General features: G+C 53.0%; 8 protein-coding genes across 8 annotated transcripts; 5 read left to right on the plus strand and 3 right to left on the minus strand.

The window, feature by feature from the left end:
• Nucleotides 1-208: 208 nt before the first annotated feature.
• Z519_07146 (uncharacterized protein) lies at nucleotides 209-960 on the plus strand (the record flags this gene model as incomplete). Its single annotated transcript, XM_016764881.1, has 2 exons — nucleotides 209-439; nucleotides 499-960. 2 exons carry the CDS (start codon nucleotides 209-211, stop codon nucleotides 958-960), a joined length of 693 nt encoding a protein of 230 aa, XP_016618831.1.
• Nucleotides 961-2114: 1154 nt separating this feature from the next.
• Z519_07147 (uncharacterized protein) lies at nucleotides 2115-2956 on the minus strand (the record flags this gene model as incomplete). The annotated part of the gene is made up of 3 exons (XM_016764882.1): nucleotides 2115-2286; nucleotides 2334-2754; nucleotides 2827-2956. 3 exons carry the CDS (start codon nucleotides 2954-2956, stop codon nucleotides 2115-2117), a joined length of 723 nt encoding a protein of 240 aa, XP_016618832.1.
• Nucleotides 2957-3583: 627 nt separating this feature from the next.
• Nucleotides 3584-4288, plus strand: Z519_07148 (uncharacterized protein; the record flags this gene model as incomplete). The annotated part of the gene is made up of 1 exon (XM_016764883.1): nucleotides 3584-4288. One exon carries the CDS (start codon nucleotides 3584-3586, stop codon nucleotides 4286-4288), a length of 705 nt encoding a protein of 234 aa, XP_016618833.1.
• A 739-nt stretch (nucleotides 4289-5027) lies between these two features.
• Nucleotides 5028-8899, plus strand: Z519_07149 (NAD(P)(+) transhydrogenase (AB-specific), alpha subunit; the record flags this gene model as incomplete). Its single annotated transcript, XM_016764884.1, has 8 exons — nucleotides 5028-5112; nucleotides 5193-7073; nucleotides 7137-7298; nucleotides 7363-7533; nucleotides 7587-7841; nucleotides 7899-8032; nucleotides 8118-8625; nucleotides 8775-8899. The coding sequence occupies 8 exons, from the start codon at nucleotides 5028-5030 to the stop codon at nucleotides 8897-8899; spliced, it is 3321 nt and encodes a 1106-aa protein (XP_016618834.1).
• Nucleotides 8900-9757: 858 nt separating this feature from the next.
• Nucleotides 9758-10384, minus strand: Z519_07150 (uncharacterized protein; the record flags this gene model as incomplete). The annotated part of the gene is made up of 1 exon (XM_016764885.1): nucleotides 9758-10384. One exon carries the CDS (start codon nucleotides 10382-10384, stop codon nucleotides 9758-9760), a length of 627 nt encoding a protein of 208 aa, XP_016618835.1.
• A 2522-nt stretch (nucleotides 10385-12906) lies between these two features.
• Nucleotides 12907-14964, minus strand: Z519_07151 (uncharacterized protein; the record flags this gene model as incomplete). The annotated part of the gene is made up of 4 exons (XM_016764886.1): nucleotides 12907-13730; nucleotides 13790-14253; nucleotides 14305-14671; nucleotides 14733-14964. The coding sequence occupies 4 exons, from the start codon at nucleotides 14962-14964 to the stop codon at nucleotides 12907-12909; spliced, it is 1887 nt and encodes a 628-aa protein (XP_016618836.1).
• A 1303-nt stretch (nucleotides 14965-16267) lies between these two features.
• On the plus strand, nucleotides 16268-18439 carry Z519_07152 (uncharacterized protein; the record flags this gene model as incomplete). Its single annotated transcript, XM_016764887.1, has 1 exon — nucleotides 16268-18439. The coding sequence occupies one exon, from the start codon at nucleotides 16268-16270 to the stop codon at nucleotides 18437-18439; it is 2172 nt and encodes a 723-aa protein (XP_016618837.1).
• Nucleotides 18440-19270: 831 nt separating this feature from the next.
• On the plus strand, nucleotides 19271-20483 carry Z519_07153 (uncharacterized protein; the record flags this gene model as incomplete). The annotated part of the gene is made up of 2 exons (XM_016764888.1): nucleotides 19271-19641; nucleotides 19709-20483. The coding sequence occupies 2 exons, from the start codon at nucleotides 19271-19273 to the stop codon at nucleotides 20481-20483; spliced, it is 1146 nt and encodes a 381-aa protein (XP_016618838.1).
• Nucleotides 20484-21199: the final 716 nt, after the last annotated feature.

A 21199-nucleotide genomic window follows, 5' to 3' on the forward strand; every position in this document is an offset into this window, starting at 1 on the left:
CAAGTCTGGGCATCCAGGGTCCGCAGTCTGGATGAGACGCGCCCTTAGCCACGTCTCCACCACGCGTAAATCGGTCTGGAGTGGTTTTCTGTGTTTGCGATTTCCATTGCGGGCGCACCCCTCTCCAGGACCGGATTGCCAGCAAACATATTATGCAAACCCGGCGACATCCTAAGGAGGCCAAAATCATCCACTGCTCTTCCACATCATGAGTCACAACACTTCTAGCCTGATTGACGATGAACTTGATGAAAGCCTCTGGCACGCCCCTGCGGAACAAGAAGCGGTCGGCAAATCATCTAATGCCCCAAAATATGCATACCAGGAACAAGAAGAATATGAAGAAAGCCTGCGTCAAGAACTACAGAGCGTTCGCCAGGCTAATGAGGCTATTGAGGGTGTGATTCAGAGCCTCCACAAGGCCAAAAGCAACATGAAGGTACACACCCAACCTGCTCCTGCCCGTCCCCGGATCCGATCGCTAATTCTAGGAACCAGACCGTGAATAACACTGTCTCCGCTGCGTCAAGCCTGCTTAATACGTGGACAAAGATCTTATCTCAAACAGAACACAACCAGCGTCTCATCCTTGACCCCTCATGGCAGGGTGCCAGCCAAGATATTGCAGACATCGAAGAGGAAGCCATGGAGAAAAAGCGCGCTGCCGAGCGACGAGAAGCGGAGCAGGAGGAGAGAAAGAGAGCAGCAGCAAAACAAACGGAAGAGGAAGAGAGGCGCAGAACCGAGGCGGCCACCAAGCCTGCGAGAGCGACTTCGCGCGGTACGGGAAGGGTCGGCATTGCCGGGAGAGGCACCACCGCAAGTACACAGTCCTCGTCATACGTACAAGTGGGCGGGTCTAATAGCAGCGGTATAAAGCGAGGGGCAGTTTCCAGTAGAAGAACCGCATCAGGACTTGGGCGAGGAGCAGCGGGCAGAGCCTCTCGAGGACGTGGTTGAAGTCTGCGGCTTTCATTTACGGGTTGGCCTGGTTTTGGCATTGCCCACTTTAGGCTCACGGCGGCCCGATGTGATGCTCACCAAACGCCAAAGACGAATGCAAGGGCGTCGGCTCGGCTCCTAAGTAGTCCGGGCTGTTGTATGATTCAGCAGTGGATGCATCCGAGAATTGAGTGTCTGCCAAAGTACAACAGGCTGCTCGCAATGCGCTCCTGATCACTGCGGTTCGCACAGGGCAAGTGGGAGATCAGCCGTCTCTGTGGCGCTCCCATTATGAAGAGTGCGCAGCGAGGAGGAAAGCTCGACCGAGTCGGAGTGAACGGTGACAGTGGACTTGCCGCTGCCGACGAAATTGAAGACGATGTCCTCGGTCCAGAGGACGTTGTGCACGCTTTTACCACGGAATTGGACTGGATGTGAGTTGGCGCAGCCAGTCCATTAACCCTGGCCTCATCACTGGATGCTGACAGTATACAAGTCCATCATACATGACCCCAAGAGGACGGTGATTCGCAGCCGAGAAGACTTCATCATGAGGGAGGCGAAGAAGCTCGAAGGGAAGCGGTGGTGTTGTCGATCGCAACCGTGCCATTTCGGGAGTTGACGACAGAGATCACAGCGTGGACAAAGCCGGGACGAAATTAAGACTCGATTCAAGAATGAGCTCCCTCGATGCCATGACAGTCAGACTAAAATCCAACTGCTGCTCGGATTTGGCGGTATACTGATGCTCACAATCCGACAGACTTCAGCATGCCACGGCAGAATGAAGGTCGTCATCCGCTACTGTATCGAAGGTGCCCTTCATTCACAACGAGCATTCCGTCTATGGAAGGAGTAGTGCCCGATAATTTTTTTTACCCATACCGTTAGCTATATTTGACACGGCGGCCACTCTGGCTACATTAGATACAGCGCGTGTTTTGGGCTAGGCTGTGTCACATATTCCAGACCCTGTAATATTTCTTCCCTGGAATTCCATGCTGAACCGCGTTGATTGGTGTCGGTGTTTTCCCCTGGACTGATTATTTGAGCTCTTGAGGTGCTCTCTTTGTCGGAGGAAGGACCGTTGAACCATGCGAACCATGCAAATCATGCGATGCGACCCGTTCCCCAACCCTTTGACAACATGGTGGACAATATCAACAAGCATTTCAAAATCCAAGCTTGTGCTTTTTGATTCGCGGTATCACACCAGCGAGCACCAGAAAGCTTGCCACAATGACAGCCCACAGCTTGATATGAATAAACTTCTTGTTGTAATCTGTCTGGGTGGCTGCTGCAACGACAGCAAGAAGATAGACGACGAGGACGTAGCCAGAGACTCTGCCTCCATGTTAGGCCACAGAACCGCGGCAATCCAGATTACATACCTATGATATTTATATAACGACTTGGCTCGGTCGATAGAGCCGAATATTGTCTCAGGCAAGTAAAATGCAGCGGCTCCAATGAGCCATTGCAGGAAGATGAGTATGTATGCCACCAATGCCATCTTCCCATGCACACTCTGGAACCGGGTTTCTGGGTGTGAAGCTTTGTTCATCTCGATGATGACCAAGCCGGCAATGAGCAATGCCACTGCCGATGTATTGATTGCTGAGTGCACATATGCGCCCGTAATCTTGTCCTTTTGAGCCGCCGTGGGTTGCAGGACCAGCACACCTTGGACAAGCAGGAGGACGGCCAAGGAATTGAGTAAAGGATGGTAGGAGAAGAATATGAATTTGTGCTTAAAGACCGCAGCCCAGACCAGAGCTGTCAAGACGACGATGCCCACTTGGGCAAGGATGGCTGGCTTCCCATTAGCAACAATGCCGGGAAACAGTGTTGGCCGTCGTGGGCATCCGACGCAGCTTCCCTTACCTGTTCCGGCCACAAAATTGAATTGCATTCCCTGGCCTGGCCGTTGCGTGACATCTCCTGGTCGTCCCAAGAGAGGCTCCTCCTCTTCAAGAGCAGGATTGTGCTCTGGGATACCCGTTGCAGACGCCATGGTGGGCACCGACTGCTAATACAGGAGGATGAATTGCGGGCTGGATCAAGCTGAAGTTCGATTGAGCAAAGGTCGACGGAGGGATGGATTCTGCCTGAAGGAGGGGAGGGAAGGCCCAGAGAGGTCGTGCCATGCATATATTGTAAGAGTATCGATCATCGCTCCCTCGTGCGGAGCACCGTGATGCCACTAGGCACTTGAGTTTGTGTGTAAACACCGTTGTAGGCCGTCGAGCTGACCAATATGACCTGCGGATTGGACGCCTCGACGCATCCCGGCACAAGTCGCGACTTTGACCTTCGCCATAACAAAAGTGTATGACGCTATCGGTCCTCGGAATCTGATAATCTGATGAACCTCCGGGCGCCACCGGTGCATTGTTTACCCGACCGCGCCCTTCGCGGTTTTAATGCATTCTGTTGTGGCCATCACTCATTGACTTCGAGGCAGGCCGTATCATCTCCTTTGTCTACGATGAATTGACGATTCACCATTGTCGCATTGCCTCGCAGCGATGTTGTTCAAACTACCACAAGAAGAAGACTTCTCACCGCTCTTTATAGGCTTTGCGTGCTTGTTCCACTTCGATCCTTGACGAGCGCTACAAACGAAATCGTCCATGGTAATATGTACCCTTCCCTCGTCCTTCCGTGGTCCAACAGCCCCTCGGATCGCGAAGCCACATACCGCAGTGCAGGCCTGGTGAAAACAAAGGGCACACTCTTCCTGCTTCCACCATCAACATCCACCCTGCGCGATACATTCAATGCGCCACCGCGTCCCAAAACCCGCATGTCCTCAGGTGCAGTTGCGCTTTGCAAACATTTCGAACGCGGGGGTGCCTCCTCGGAGCATGGCCGACTGCATCCATTCTGGACCATGCCCACAGGGAGCAATGAGAACAAGTCCGAGATTGCACGAGGGATCCTGGAGGATATGCTTGTGCAAGCGGTTTGGAGGAATGTCATGCTCTTGCACGATGGGGTAGCGGTGTATGAGATCAGGAACGCAAGCGGCTATGGGATGAGGTGGACGCTGGATATTGAGGAGAAGAAAGAAAATCACCAAGTTGCCAATGGTGTATCAGGGGATCTGCAGGCGACGCCGGTCGGCCCTGACCCTCCTGATCAAGGCGAAAACGAGGATGACTTCCATAAAGAATGGATCATTACCCGGACGACATTTCGTGGATTCTTGGAACCCATTGCTGGGATGGATCACGAGCTGCCGGATCAAGGGGTGGGCACAGCGGAACTCTCGCAGTGTGACGGGCGATCAGGCAATGGAATCATTGCTGATGGTCCCTGGGACACGGGTTCAACCAGGCTGTAGCCGACAGGGTGCCTTGTGCGGCAGCTTAGCAGGACACAGAGGTACACAGCTCCGCCCGCTGGCCAAGTACTGGCGACGAGGTAGTGATATACACGTGGTACATAAGCTCGCTTCATGGGCATGGTGCATAAGTGGTGATCCCATTCCATTGCTTCCACGGAGTTACCCAAACTCGCTCCTCCACACTTGATTTTCGCCCCGCCCGCTCCACCCCCACGGGCAGCTCTTGGGACCCGGAGACTGTGCAGGGTACCCGGGAGGCTGCAACCCCGTTGGAGGGGCATTCACCTAGGCTACTCGAGGCTACCCTTCCGACTAGCCTCACCACAAGGTCAGTCAATGCAACCCACGCGAGCGCACAGCTTTCAGGCTTTATGAATCTCTCCGAACTGTACTCGGAACCCTAGCCGTCATGTGCCTGTTTCTTCCTCGGCAGTCTCATCGGTTCCTTACAGGTCCCGCTGCCCACTAATTCGACTGTTGCTGAGTTGTCTTCGTCACCAGCCTGCCACGTTCACCTTCTCATCTTGCTCTCCCAATTTCTCCTGTTCATTCGGCTGTTTGTCTACACTGCAAGCTCGCCAGGCCTCCTTTCGGGCTCAGAGTATGCCATAGAATCGTGTCTTTTACTTGACGGGAACCTTCGGGTTTGACATGCAGGTCATCGCGGTTATCTGCAGCTCCAGATCCGAATTTGCAAGGTTCTTATCGAGCTTGTTTGTGGCGGTGAGACAGCACGATGGCTCACGCCTCTTTGCCCAGCTGGTCTGCGCCCCTGTCGGTTAAACTATCAACCAAGAGCTGCTTCAGCTTCAGAGACTCAGGTACCTTGGACACGCTTTTTGCACTGAAGGGCCATTCTGGGAGCCTGAGATCCAGGCTGACAATTCGAACTCATTTCCAGGGTTAAGCGCCATCTATGGTTGTGTGCGGCAGAGCCGTCACGCGAGGCGATATGTGCACTCACCCTGTCGCGGGCTGGTTCCGCTCACCTTGAAAAGCCAACAACAACATAAGAGTCTCATAAAACTACCGCCGAGGGCCGTCGCGGTCTGGTCGAGATTCAAGTCTGACCTGCCAGTGGCTCCAGTTCCTTATTCGCAACTAACCATTGGCATTCCAAAAGAGACCCTTGCCGGTGAACGTCGTGTTGCGGTCGCACCGCAGAACATCCCTTTGCTCTTGAAGAAAGGCTTCGCGCGTGTTCTTGTCGAGCGTGGGGCGGGCACTGAAGCCGAATACGCCGATGAGGTATACGAGCATGTTGGCGCCACTGTGGTTGACCGCCAGACTGTGTGGGCGGAAAGCAATATTCTGCTCAAGGTTCGTCCACCCAACTTGGAGTCGGAAGTTCCCACCATTCGGGAGGGGACCGCCTTGATCTCGTTTCTGCAGCCCATGCAAAACAAGCCCCTCGTTGAGGCTCTTGCTTCTCGGCGCGTGACTGCTTTCGCGATGGACATGATTCCGCGGATTTCGCGTGCTCAGGCGTTTGATGCGCTTAGTTCCATGGCCAACATCGCGGGCTACAAAGCCGTGCTTGAGGCATCTAATCACTATGGTCGCTTCTTGACGGGTCAGGTCACGGCCGCAGGAAAGATTCCTCCCTCCAAAGTCCTGGTCATCGGAGCCGGTGTTGCTGGATTGAGCGCCATCACAACCGCACGCCGATTGGGCGCGATTGTCCGCGGGTTTGACACTCGTTCCGCTGCTCGAGAACAAGTGCAATCGCTAGGGGCTGATTTTTTGGAAGTCAGTGTCAAAGAAGAGGGTTCTGCGGCGGGTGGGTACAGTAAGGAAATGTCTAAGGAATTCATCGAGGCAGAGATGAAACTGTTCATGGAACAGTGCAAAGACGTTGACATTGTCATCACTACCGCGGCAATTCCAGGAAAACCTTCTCCGAAACTGATCACAGAGAAAATGGTCAGCGCCATGAAGCCTGGCTCCGTGATTGTTGACCTTGCAGCAGAAGGCGGCGGGAACTGCGAGGTCACTCAGCCTGGCAAACTCATTGTGCACAACCATGTAACCATTATTGGATACACGGATTTTCCGTCTCGACTTCCCACACAGTCAACGAGCTTGTATTCCAACAATATCACAAAATTCCTGCTGTCGATTTCTCCCAAGGACAACCACTTCGGCATCGATATGGAAGACGAAGTCGTGCGAGGCTCCATCGTTACGCACAATGGTGAAATAATCCCTCCTGCTCCGCGACCAGCTCCACCTCCGGCTCCTGTCCAGCAGCATCATGAGCATGAATCGAAGCCCGTAGAACTAACTCCTTGGGAAAAGCAAGCTCGCAATGCAGCCGCCGTGACCGGAGGAATGAGCGCAGCTCTTGCCCTCGGGAAATTGACGTCTCCATTGTTCATGAGTAGCGCATTTACCGCCGGTCTCGCAGGCTTGATCGGCTATCGTTCTGTCTGGGGTGTGATTCCCGCGCTTCATTCCCCTTTGATGAGTGTTACCAACGCCATTTCCGGTATCGTGGGTGTAGGTGGCTTCTTCATCATGGGCGGCGGATATCTGCCGGAAACAATCCCACAAGCGCTCGGGGCGCTATCGGTTCTTCTTGCTTTTGTCAATGTATCTGGCGGATTTGTTATTACGAAGCGCATGTTGGATATGTTCAAGCGGCCAACGGACCCGCCGGAATATCCATGGTTGTACGCGATTCCGGGCGTGCTCTTTGCTGGTGGGTTTATCGCAGCAGCGAGCACAGGGATGGCTGGGCTCGTGCAGGCTGGATATCTGGTCAGCAGTCTGCTCTGCATTGGTGAGTGTCTGGCTCCTTTCCAGCGACGATCCGTCGTTCGGTATCTAATGCTTGCCATTTTAGGATCCATCCAAGGCCTGGCATCGCAAGCAACGGCCCGAACAGGAAATCTGCTCGGAATCCTGGGTGTCCTGGCCGGTATCATCGCCTCACTCGGCGCAGTAGGATTTTCTCCCGAGGTGTTGACACAGTTTGGAGCGATTGCAGCTATTGGCGGTGTTGTTGGTACGCTCCCCCCCTTGATCGGGCTGCCCGCGGATATGAAAGGGGTACTGAAGACGACAAACAGGCGCCCTCATTGGTAGACGGATTACCCCTACGGAACTCCCTCAGACCGTTGCAGCCTTGCACTCAGTTGTCGGTCTCGCTGCCGTCCTCACTAGCATAGGCAGTGTACTGGCTCACGTCTCGGACATCTCGACCTTACATATGGTAACTGCATACTTTGGCGTTCTCATCGGTATGTTTCCAGGCCAGTATTTCTGGTTCCAAAATCAAGCTAACGATCTTCAGGTGGCGTAACATTCACTGGGTCCCTCGTTGCTTTCCTGAAACTCGCGGGACGCATGTCGTCTCGGCCCACCATCCTTCCTGGCCGTCATCTCATTAACTCTGGTCTGTTGGCCGCCAACGCCGGCACGATGGGTGCTTTTTTGACCATGGCGCCCGGTGCGCCTGCTATGGCCGCGGTGTGTCTATCTGCAAACACTGCTCTTAGTTTTGCCAAGGGATATACCACCACCGCTGCTATCGGGGGAGCAGATATGCGTATGTTTCTGCTTGTCCCTTGTTCTGGCTGACCTCGTACTGACCGCTTGTTGTTAGCTGTGGTTATCACCGTGTTGAATGCGTATTCTGGCTTCGCCCTCGTTGCCGAGGGCTTTATGCTTGACAACCCCTTACTACTAACCGTAGGCTCGTTGATTGGCGTCAGCGGTTCCATCCTATCATACATCATGGTAAAGGACCAGCCCACCCGTTCATATCCCTGCTTTCAACCCATTTAGGAATCATTTACTGACATCTCCTTTCGTTTCGAAACAGTGCGTGGCAATGAATCGGTCCCTCACCAACGTCCTCTTCGGCGGCATCGCGCCCATCGCCCAAACCTCGCACGAAATCAAGGGGCAGGTCACAAAGACCACGGTGGAAGAGACCGTCGAGGCGCTCGCCAACGCTGAATCCGTCATCATCGTGGTCGGATACGGCATGGCTGTGGCAAAAGCGCAGTACGCCATTGCCGAAATTGTCTCTCTTTTGCGTTCCAAAGGCGTCAACGTCCGCTTCGCAATCCACCCTGTCGCGGGACGGATGCCGGGACAGTGCAACGTGCTGCTGGCCGAGGCGAGCGTGCCGTATGATATCGTTTTGGAGATGGATGAGATCAATGACGACTTCCCGGAGACGGATCTCACGTTGGTGATTGGCGCGAACGACACGGTGAATCCAATTGCGTTGGAGCCCGGGAGTCCCATAGCCGGGATGCCCGTGTTGCATGCCTGGAAGAGTAAAGGGGTGGTAGTTATGAAGAGAGGGATGAGCAGCGGATACGGTGAGTAACAGAACCACTTTTCCTTTCCTTTTCCCCTCTCTCTTCCTTTTCACCTCTGTCTCCGATCCCAGATCTCTCGATCCTCCCCCGCCCACTTCACACCAGCTGTAGAGAGTTACCCACTCGCTGATTAACCCCGGTCTCACCAGCCGACGTTCCGAACCCGATGTTCTACATGCCCGGAACGAGGATGCTCTTTGGCGACGCCAAGCAGACTTGCGATGCCCTCAAGGCGGCCCTGGAGACAAGGTACAAGGCGCAGTTCCATGTCTAAAGAAACGGGCCATAGGTCTCTAGTACCCTACAATGCGCCACTTTCCGTGCATGGCGAGACAGGCCATTGCAGGTGGGGAGAAGAGGGAATGGAAGCTGTAGAGCCAGTGGCAGTGGAGACAGAGGCCCTTTGGCATTTTCCCCAGAGTTCAATACCAGATTGCCAGTTTACAGGGAGAGTTATTACAGACCAAGGTAAGGAAGAGGGGAGCATCGGTGGGCAGGAAACAGAGACCGAAACGAAACGAAAAACCAAAAAACAAAAAACAAAAGACTGGATGCAGATGCGATGATCATGGGTACCGGACACGAAGACGACCTACCTGTATCTGTTGCCATTTCCCCGCGATGATGGGATGAGAGTCGAGTGATCCACGTATGCTCAGACGAACTGGATACGGCGACGGGGACAGAGAGACAACGTTCCCCACGACCAGCACATACAATATCCGCCGGGGAGCACGGATCGCATCTGGGGAGTCCGCACCGTTATGTTTGCCAGATACATCGAGATGGATGGGTCTTTGTCAAGGGAGTTAACTTGAGTCGCCAGCTGCAGGCCTGTCGGACTTTGGAAATGGGATATTGATGGATTGATGATGATGGGAGGGGGGTTGTTGTTGAAACTGTGCAGGCATTGGGATTGTTTTAAGGGAAGGAAGGTCTAGACTAGTCTATGTAAATGGGTAGATTTGATAGAGAACAACTGCACCATTACAGGCTCAGTCATGGCGCGAGAGGAGGGGAGAAGTATTGAAGAAAAGAGTAAGCCCAGAGAAGGAGATAAAGCGAATTCCTCAATCTGGTAACGGACTGTTTCCATTTTTTTTTCCCACCCTCCTTCGGCCACACACGGTGCTCACTTTGGCCTTACGTCAATGGTCATCCCATCCAGACACCGTCCCATCTTGGGCTGCACGAAGGCTCTCGCTTCCTTAACCACCGTGTCCGACAGCAGCAACCGAATCGAACCTCCGTCGACGAAGCCAACCTTTTGAGCAACCCTGTGACTTGCGATGTTTGTGTCAAACGCGGCCGCCCAAATGCCCTCGACGCGCATCTCTTCCGTCCACCACCGCAACGCGGCCTTCGCTGCCTCGGTCGCGTAACCTCTGTTCATGTATTCTTCCGCCACGGCCCAGCCGATGTCGGGGTACGGGAGCGGGTGGCGGTGGAATAGGGAGATGACACCGACGGCGGTATCGGTACCGCGGAGGTAGACGATGTGCCATGGATGGGACGGAAGAACGGCCGCAGGCCTTGTGGGATCGGACGAGTCTTTGGGTCGAAGAAGACCGAACCTCGCGCAGCGGGCGTCGATGTCTTCGCGAGTGAAGATGCCTGGATTGCCCACCGTCCGCCTTATAAAGTCGCTGTCGTAGATGGCCAAGAGGGTATCGTAGTCGGAAGGAAGCGCAGGGTCGAAGATCCGAAGCTGCAGTCTTTCCGTGTAGATCATTTGGAAAACCGACTCTGTCGAAGACATTTTTGGATGAAGAGGCTCAGTTGACGAGAACGAGACTGCCAGGACTCTCTTGCTGCGTCGTGACTAAGAAGATTCCACCCATCACTTATAACACGTCGGAGCCACATTGCATTTCAATTGCCCGTGCCTGCAACCAAAATACAATCACCTACCGTGAGCACTATGCAGCAAACGGATCTCCGGTTACGTGGGGCTTCCGCCATGTGATACCTGCTCTGGAAAGATATTGTGGCTCCCGTAATAGCATCTTGATGGAACAGGAGGCCGAAAATGGGATCCTCTAGGGGCCACGGATTCGTCATCAGGAGAGCTCCCTAATGGGTTTCGGGTGCATGATAACCGCTACAGAAGGAAGCTCAAACGACCCGAGCCTGTAAGGACAGGCCCAGCCCTTGCCGAGGCGACATCGTCATTCGGTGCATGAAATAGTTGAAGGGTAAGCAAGTTGGTTACAGTTGCATCGACTCGGTGAGGCAGTGGAAAGTGGTGTCCAAGTTTTGCGAGGTGTTGTTATCATCCACGCACGTGATGATAAGGGCTCCAGACCGTCACGTGAATGGGCACACACCGGACACGCCAAGGGATCCCGCGGCCGTTTACCTCGTATCTTTTCCCACCATTTTGTTGACACATCAAGGTTCAGGATTTTAGCTTATCTTGCTCCGATGTCGTCGTGTGCCCCAGACCTCAGCTGTGCCCGTGTGCCGTCCCAGAATGGAGCGGCGAAACTGTTGTGCAATCGGTATGACGGTGTGATCGATGAGGAAGGGAGAACTCGGCCGCATCCGGGTTATCCAGCATGACTACGGACAAGCAGCTACCACCATCCGCGATGGACCGCCAGGTGGCTCGGTAGGCGGCACAGGGTCAGGTGTCAGGAAAGGTAGATGTCGACAGTGAGCGTCCTCCGCCCGTTCTTGTCTTCTTTGGCCTCATCCGCCGGCTGGATCGTCACCTCTCTTCCCTGATCGTAATTGCTCATGGCGCCGGCCACGTATCTTTTTGCCCAGCGATGCATCTGGCAGAGAAACCAATCGTCTTGATTGCCATTGCCCCAACCGACGAACAAATCCACCCTCAAGTGATTGACCCACTTCCAGTCTTTTGGGTCAAGCGTTTTGAAGAAATTGTCGAGGCAGAGATTATTGCATAGCACGAAGACTCTCGTCTCTCCTGCTCGCTTCGCAAGTGGCTGGACTTCATCGCAGATTTGACGGCTGACTCGAAGGATGCGGTTGTCGCAGTGCTGGTATGTGGAGGTGTTGTGGCAGCAGGCGTCCAGGCGGTGAGCTTGACATTGTTCGTGTCTCGTTGCACATTCACACGGGTAAATCACCGTTGGTTGAACCAGGTAGGACCATATTTGCAGACGAATTTCAGGCGGGAGAGCGAAGAGCGACACCTCCATCGGTGTGAGAGGGATTTTGACGCAAGCAGAATTCAATCGGCCAACTCTGGCTTCGGGGAAATTGAGAAGGCAGAAGGCCGAGATGTATCAGATGTGTTTTGCCACGAAGACCAGAGGTGGACAAACCTGAAATCTGCGGGCAGCGGTGAGGTGTGGAAAGAATTTTAACTTATACGGAGAAAAAGGAAGCTGAACCACAGCACCCTGTCCACGCGGTCTCCACGATGAAGGTGTGACGGATACGATGGTCGTGGGAAAATGATAGGGTAGACAAGGCTTCAAGGCTGGGCTGAAGCTGAGCTGGGGCAGCATTCCAATATATGGCGTAGGGAGGTCAAGGGCCCCCTGTCCACCCCGTGCAGTCAAACCGTCAAGATGACACGGGTGGCACGTTCTAGCGTGCGTAGGAGAGTTTCGGGTATCTTGACCGCCCTACACACACAATCGAAGTCCCAACCGTTTGGTCACTTCCAGAGCAGTAACCCCAAGCACGCGCCAGCCACCAGCGTCGGATTCCGATAAGAGGCTGAAGTCCAAAGAACGGTGACGGCGACGACGAGGGTTGTGATTGGACCCGGCCCACATGTCAAACGGTTGCCGAATCCGCCTGATCCGAAGTATTAATATTAAGGGCCTAGGGAGGAACTAAGGAGGATGACGGGTGCGATTCCGAGGTGGCCGCGGTGGAAAGGCACCAGGCTGAACCGAACAAAAGAAAACGGTTCATCGCCCTCTCTCTCCTCTTCCTCTCTCTTCCTGTCTTTGCAAGGCCGCCAGTACCTACTTGTAGTCACCATGCGTCGGGTCCGGGTCCGGGTCCATTTTTCAAAGCAGTCGGTGTCCAACATTCAACAATATCCATTAGGAGCGACAGGAAAAGAAGGTTCCCAAAGGTCCCCTCCTTTCTTTCTGATTACCGCCTCTTTTTACTTGTTACACGCGTGACTCCTTGCGCAATGCTTAACCACCGAGCGATTTCCGAACGCAGAGCATCCGCTGGATCTCCGTTAAGCACTGAAAAGGCGTGCTTTTCCATATTCAATGCTTATTATATTACTATATATTCGACATCTTGGACAAGGAAACGCCGTCATACCGTTGGCGGCTTAAGGACTCAAGCCACATGCAATGCGCTTGCGATTTTGCTCACGGCCTGTCTCAGCTCCGCAGGCGTATCGCAAGCGGCAAACACAAAGCGATCCGGTCTAAGAATGACGTACTTCTTCGCCTTTGTCTCCCTGCGAAGCCGCCACTCGTCGTAACCGACTGGGGGAGGTCGGTTCTTGCAGAGAAGCGGGTCCACCGCGAATTCGTCGCCGGTGGCAATGCGGGCCACCTGTTGCGTGGGCATGTCTCCGGGGGAGATCGATGCACTCGTGGACTGTATGAGGATGGTTGCTTCCTCACCAAGGAGCAAGTTGTCTGAGAGTTGATTGATGTTCTCGAGGTCTCTCGTAAGAGACTTGATCTGGTCCACCCTGTCCGGTAAGACAAGCAGCTGGAACAATCCCTTTTTATCGGGAGAGAAGATCAAATCATCCGTGAATTCGATCTCGTTCTTCCTGAAGTTGAAAGCGTATATTTGTGGGAGAAGCAGGCCGCCTCCCATCTCCCCCACAAATGCCAGTCCGGGGCTGTAGCGATATTTGGTCATTCCTTGTGCTCGGGCCCCTTTCCGGAGCTCTTTCCTCCAGCTGGGTACAAGTTGGATAGCCCACATGTACCATTCGCGAATGAAGACCTTGATGGGGTCGGATTCTGTCACGTACGCTCCGTTCTGGATGGTGGCGGCTAGAGAGCGCTCGAGCTGTTGCTTGCGTTCGGTATACCATGCCGTTAACAGAGCTTCATGGTCCGTTGTCGGATGCTGGTGTAACAACGCCAGCCTCCAGGCCAGTGCGGATGCATCCCGAAATCCAGAAGCAATACCTTGCCCGCCTATTGACCGGTCAGTCGGATCTCCACAATGCAATGCTCCGGCGAACATTATCTCTTACCGAAAGGAGGGAAGACATGAGCGGCGTCACCAGCCAAGATGACCCTTCCCAAGGCCCACTTGTTACAGCTCCTCGCCACGAAAGAGAAAGGCCGAGATCTCAAAGTCTTGACACAGTCCTCAGGAAACCTGACTGGATGTTGTAGACCATACCAGCTGCCGGGGTGGGTGAGATAAGGGTAGATGATTTTGCTGGTCTCCTCGGGCGTAGCCATTTTGTGGCCGTCTTCGCCTTTTAGAACAACGAATTCGAACCTCCACAGCCGGTCCGACATCAGACCGAATCTTCCACAAACCGACGGGCGCTTATGATTGCACAGGAACCGGAACTGTTTGGGGAAGAATCGATCGTAGACTTGTTCAGGCGTATACCCGAGTCTCCAGAGGGGAAAGTCTGGGTGAGTCTTTTCGGTGGGTAGTGAGATCTGCCAGTTCAGCGCAACCCATGTTTCCTCGTAGTCCGACCTACATCCTCTGATCAGCAAAATCGGCCCGTAACGGAAGGAAGGAACTCACTCTTTGCATCGTTCCAAATTGACACCCTTCGGTTCGAGATAGCACTTCCTGACGTAGCCTGTCTTCCCATCTGCACCAACTAAGAACGGAGCCGTCAATCTTCGGATCTCTCCTTGTGCATTCTTGTACTCGACGATCACCCCGTGACGATGTTCGGATATTCCGATCAATGTAGACTCGGTCCGGATTTCTGAGAAGGGGATTTTGTGGATCCGATCTCGGATCGCCTTCTCCATTGCTGGCTGCTTGTGGCATATAAATCCGACATGGCCTGTGCCTCCCTCCGTCGTCGTGTAGTCCATAGTGAGCAGTGGCTTTTTGTATAGATTCGGCTCACTTCCAGTGACGAAATTGAATATCTCCATACCTTTTTGGTTATCAGCCAACAAACATCGTGCGATAATGGCTCCGGAACGGGCTTTACTCACACGTCCCAATCTCTGTGTATACCTGATCGTAGAGTCCGATTGACTGTAGTATTCGAATTCCATCTTCGTCCAAGGCGATGCCTCTAGGGTCGGTGGTGATGTCTTTCTCCCGCTCCAGCACGATGTTGGGCACTTTCATAGCCCCAAGCAGGGCTGAAAGCACCGTACCTGTCGGACCACCGCCACATATAATGACACCCGTCTCTTCAGCATCAGGTACCCTTTGAGACATTATGCCAAGCACAAGACGAGAAAGAATCTCTTGACCCTTTGAGCAAAGTAGACCAATGTGGATCTGATCTATATATCAATTACAAGACAAAGAGTTGAAGCACTGAATGACAGACTTACGTTCCTATATCAAGTCATCTGTTCCATTATATGGTAAGTTCCAAACCCACAGACTCGACATTGCTTGTCGGCAACGCTGAAAGATGCAAAGACCGAGGGTCACCCCAGGTAGCGGAGGCAACGACCATGTGGGACGGTATTTGTGGGGTCATTTGAGACGTGCTGAATGTTGCTGCTTTTCCCTGACCAACTTGAACGATCTTGAACGATCTGGATGGAAAGCAACCGACGTGTAGCCGAGTAAAGCTCCCACAAAGCAACGAGGTTATGGATGTTGCTGCTTGTTATTGCTCTTGTGACAGAACGTTACCTGGGTGTGAAAACGTCCCACATTTTGGTATTGAGCTCCCCCACAAACCAGTGCCAAGAGAGAGGGAAAGATCGCACTGGGACGGTGTTGATGAGAGGCGAGGAGCTTTTGAGAGTTCGGCTGGCTCGGACCTCTTGAACTGGCGATCTGTCTGGAAAGGGGTTGTGCCTTCCTAGCAAACGGGTACCGTTGGCATGACAGACTTAAATGACAGTCTTCAGAACCCTTTATACTGCATGGAGTGGGAACGAAGCTCTCAGGAGATTAGAATTCCGTCTAGTAACATAGCGCCGAACCCTGGCTCGAGAGAGCATCAAAATGCCAGCCCGTCGAGGGAGATGCCAAAGCGACAAGATACAGTATTTGTCGAAACTGATTATCAAGGACTTGAACAGTATTTCCGTACTCCATACCGAGTCAGACGTACCGAGTTGCCGCTGGCAGGCTGGCGACTAAAGGGGGCTTCCCAGATTGGTCAGCCTTGCGAATTCGGGGTGCGGGCTTCCCCTCTTCAAGCGGGGCTATGCCAAGCCACCAGAATCCCCCAGATTTCCCGACGCTCGTCGTTTCCCCCCCCCCCCCCCACAAGTCAGAGACTTTCTTTTTACTATCCTCTATCACGTTATGAGCTGATGGTTTTGTGGTAAAGGAGTCTCCTTATCACGTTGACATGGAGGCAGTCTCTTCTTCCAACCTCCTCTCTTTCGGCAATGACTGATCCCGCAACAGCGCCAGCTCCTAAAGATGGGCCGCGGGGCCGCCGAGGGGGCAAAATCAAACAATGTTCGACTTGCGGTCGGACTTTTGCTAAGACTGACCACCTAGAGAGGCATGTCAGGTCTCACACCAAGGAGAAGCCGTTCGTCTGTACGAAATGTGGCAGAAAATATGGTCGGCAGTAAGTGGTGATCGCGACTGGGTTTCCTTGCTCGTGCTTAGAGGTGTCTTTCTTAGCGATACGCTGCTGCGACATCAGAAGGATCACTCAGGAGATAACCCTGTAGCTGTCATTGAAGACAAGCGTCGCTCCGGCAACCCATTTGGATCAGAGGATGATCAGAGATCTCTTTCCGCCAACCCAATACCGCTTGAAGCCATTGCAATCTTGCCAGAACAGCCCGATCCCATGCTGATTTCCAATATCAGCCCGGCTCTGAATGTGACGGCTCCCGACTACCTCAAGGATGGGAAAGATTACCGAGAGGGCCAAATGGCCAGCAACGCCTCCACCGACGTCTACTCGAATACAGCCACCTCTGACCAGTCGGGTAGCGGATTTGACGGTTCGATCGACGTCTTCAACTTTGATTTCGAGGCTCAATTTCCTTCGTGGCTGGTGGACAGCGACCTACAGGGCGGGATTTTAGACACGCCTTTGGTCGCTACTATAGCAGAACTGCGCCCTTCATGGCCCGAAAGCCCCTACGCTACGTTCGGGTCAAGCACTTACAAACCCGTCTCTAATACGAAGAGGCTATGGTTCATGGCAAATGATGACGTGCAAGATGAAGTGACGCGATCTGGCCCTGCCACGCCTCCTGGATCCCGCGATGAAGTTGATGATACATATCGTCAAACATTAACGCAGAGTCTACAGATCCGCCCTATTCAGGAACAGACACTTCCGTCGGCAGACTTTCTGAATCTTTGCGTCAGATCATATTTTGCACGGTTCCACCCTGTCTTCCCAGTGGTGCATGCCCCCACATTTCGCCCTTCCAAAGCCAACTCCATGGTCTTGTTGTCAATTTGCTCAGTCGGTAGTCTCTTTACGGGCAGCGTACATGCCATTCGCCAGGGCGTACATATATTCGAAAGATTGCACAAAGCTGTTCTCGCGAATTGGGATCGACTTGTTGCCCAAGGCGTAGATCAAAGAATCTCTCTCATACAAACAGCTATAATTGGGCAAACCTTTGGTTTACTGTCTGGAGAGCCAAGGCATCTTGCCATTGTCGACGCATTCAACGGGACGCTAATTTCATGGGCACGACGTTGGTCAACCTTCAAAACCAGGAAGATGGTCGGACTTGATCTCAATATCGGTCCGGCCGAACTAGACAAGAAATGGAGAGAGTGGGCTAAGAATGAAGAACTCATCCGGATTGCACTCAGTGTGCACATACACGACGCCGAACTTGCTGCTATGTTCCATCACGAACCATTCCTGCGCCACAACTCCAGGCAGCTGCCAGTCGCCGCATCGAATCAGACGTTTATGGCCACTCGACCCGAAGACTGGCGCCAGTCGTATCTCAATGACCCCAACAACTTTGAAAGCATCAATTCAACGCCTGCTTCTATCGATGCTCACCTAGATTTCGACCTTGCCGTAATCCCCAGCAATAGCTATTTCACGGCTTACACGGTTTTGGAAGGGATATGTGCAAACATTGTTGAGAATAGATTCAATGCTGGTTCAACACAATCAAGGACGGAGGAGATGTTGAACATCTTAACGTCATTTCACCGAAACTTTTTGCAAGAATCAGCTGCCTGGGAAGCAGATCACATGGACATGAGCATACTCTGGCATCTAGCCTTCATGATAATGTTCGCTGATTTTGATCTCCTGGAGAGAGCGATTGGGCGAGACGGGCCAGACCTATCATCTGAGGACCAGCTTGCTGTCACAGCTTGGGCCAACTCAGACCAGGCTAAACGATGTGTCGTCCATGGGTTGATTGTGCAAAAGAAATTGGAGAATCTTCCACTTGGCTTTGAGCCAGCCATCCATGTGCCCAGGGCCATGTTCAGAGCGGGCATTGCCTGGTTTTGCTATACTCGCTTTGGATCTCAGGGCGCTAGTCAACGAACAGTGGGAGCCGCCGAGACCCTGGAGTTTCCGGAATTTAAGACCATTGGCGTCAACCCTGCAATGCTGCTTTTCCAGGCGAGCGGATACAAGCACGGAAAGCCTACGACGACCGAGACCAATGCAGCCCTCAGTGGACTGACGGATCTCTTGAGACGCATAGGACATTGGGAAATTGCGAGAAGATTTGCTGCCATCCTCGGGGCTCTCTTACACAATGAAGCCGATTAAAGACCGAGCAATTTGTGCCACCATTTCCCTCCATCAGAAACCTAATTACTATTATGCGAGCCTCGCCTTCACGGTCTCTCCAGTCAGCCCGCCTGGTGGCAGGGTGTCGTCTTGCCACGGGAGCTCATCTCAAGGTACCGCCTAGTCTGTACCACCGAACGGGTCTTCGAACCGACCAGCTTGACACCCTTTGCCTCTAACACGAGTCACACGGCGGTCATATTTGGCTCAGACTTCATAAGATTTGAGCTGACAGGCCTGATGGTACAGTGACCCGATGGTGGACCCCTGTAACCTTGCCCGCCACCACATGGGAACTAATAGAACAAGCACCAACGGGAAAGGGCCGAGCGAAGGCAAAATGAAAAAGAATTGAAAAGAAGAACGAAAGTCTGCCGCGTTAATGTAAGGTCCTCGATTACAATGGCGAAAGTGGGAGGGTCGACCCTGCCGAATGCAACCTCTCGTGGGGGTTTCTGTCTCGAAAGCACGCTTCATTCGGTTCCAATGGCTCCAATACGTCAGCCACCAAATTCCTTTCGACCCAGTCACATTAGGTCGTTGTGGATGCAAGGCTGTATCTTGCATCTGAACACACAGAGCATCGAGATGGACCTACTGCATCGGGTTTAGTTAGCCCGCGGTACTCTTAAGGTCCTCACTTTTCACTCGGATTATGGTCAAGGCTAACGACAGCCTGACCTCACGGCGAGGTCTTACAGAGGCCTATCCACTTCCGTGGTGAGCGGCTTTAAAAAGGCTTCTTGTTGCTTCCTGCACGTTTTTTTTTCTTGGCCATGCCTTGTCTCTATACACTTGCATTCGAGCACCATGGCTTCCAATTCATCCACCGGCTTTGGTGGAAGCGCCTTCGATCCAGAGAATGTCAATCTGACCTCTGCTGACCCTCGAGATGTGATCTGTGCCCTTGCGGAATCGGGGAATGACTACAATGGACAACTTGGCGCGAGAATATCGGCTCTCTTCGTCATCCTCATCGTCTCATCCGCAACGACATTCTTCCCTGTTTTCGCAAAGAGAATCCCACGCCTCCACATTCCGCTCTATGTGTACCTATTCGCGAGGTACTTTGGTGCAGGAGTCATCGTTGCCACGGCCTTTATCCACCTACTTGATCCGGCATATGCTGAGATCGGACCCGAAACGTGTGTCGGCATGACAGGAGGCTGGGCTGACTATGCGTAAGTATCCTGTTGCTGTATTGCATCGTCGCATCGACTCGCGAAGCTGACCATGTGGATCGTTTAGATGGTGTCCGGCTATTGTCCTCACGTCTGTGGTGGTCATCTTCCTCTTTGACTTCGGCGCGGAACGATATGTTGAAGTAAAATATGGCATCGACAGTGAAGCAGACGTGCAAGAAGCGGTAACCGGGTATACCGACAGAATGCCAACCGAGGCACAGCGGGACCGAGCGATGAGCACTGCGTCAATACGTCGCGAACATGAAGAGCGACGGAAGTCGTCTGCGTATGAGAAGAGGTTCATGGAGGATTTCGCCGCGGATGAAGAAGACAGTGAGATGCGCAAGAACTCGTTCCGACAACAAATCGCCGCTTTCCTGATTCTGGAATTTGGCGTCATCTTCCACTCCGTGGTTATCGGGCTCAATCTAGGTGTCGTGGGAGACGAGTTCAGCACTCTGTATCCAGTTTTGGTCTTCCACCAGTCCTTCGAAGGACTCGGCATTGGCGCGAGAATGTCGGCTATCCCATTCAAGCCTGGGAGCTGGTTGCCATGGGTCCTTTGCGCCGCCTACGGACTGACGACGCCCATTGCCATCGCCATCGGCCTAGGAGTCCGGACGACATATAACCCCAACTCTTTTACAGCGAACGTGGTCAGCGGCGTCTTGGATTCCATGTCCGCCGGCATTCTGATCTATACTGGACTTGTCGAGTTGCTGGCGCGGGACTTTCTGTTCAATCCTCTGCGGACGAAGGATAACAAGAGACTGGCCTTCATGATTGTCAACGTGTTGCTGGGTGCGGGTTTGATGGCCTTGCTTGGGAAATGGGCTTAATTCGCTTGTCAATTAGACTTGGTCAAATGTTTATAGTCCAGTGCCCGGTCTATGTATCGGTCCCAGACCGCTGGCAACGACAGCAGACAGACAGAAAAATCAGAATCCCAGACCGCTCTTCATGCCCACTACTTATATGAGTACTATCTGCGACCCATCTATGTGCAGTAAAAGGATGTCTTAAGCCGTATAGGGTTTGTGCCCAGACGCGCTAACCAGAAGAGCGCATAGCGAGGAGGCCACGGGGTTTTAACGAGGCTACAGTACTGGAGGGGGTGGGTATGGATGCGTCACGCGACTGTCCATAGCTTTGTCTTTTCATACTAGCTATATGTACGGAGTATTAGAACCGGTTCGCTTTGTTATCGCTTCCATTAGCACAGGGTTAGGGAGGAATGCCTCGGCTGCTGTGCCAGCTCTGCGATTACGCATCGAAACATATGTACCGACGAATTCAGTTGTGGGGTCGTCGAGGCCGTTGGTGTTATTACTTGCGGTGCTAGGGCCTTCTTTCTTTCCCTTCTGCAGATTATGGGAGTAGTTTAGCATATATTAGTTTGACTTGCTATGAAAAACAGACATTTGATCACATATGGCCTGGCGTCACAGATGGGCTTGAATCTCAAAGAGCAGGGACGGGCATCGTCAATTATCCCCAGGAGTGTGGTACATATATACTGTTCTGGTGAACCAATTTTAGAGAAACCACCGCCATC

Source organism: Cladophialophora bantiana (genome assembly GCF_000835475.1).
Source record: "Cladophialophora bantiana CBS 173.52 unplaced genomic scaffold supercont1.10, whole genome shotgun sequence".
Classification (NCBI taxonomy): Eukaryota; Fungi; Ascomycota; class Eurotiomycetes; order Chaetothyriales; family Herpotrichiellaceae; genus Cladophialophora; species Cladophialophora bantiana.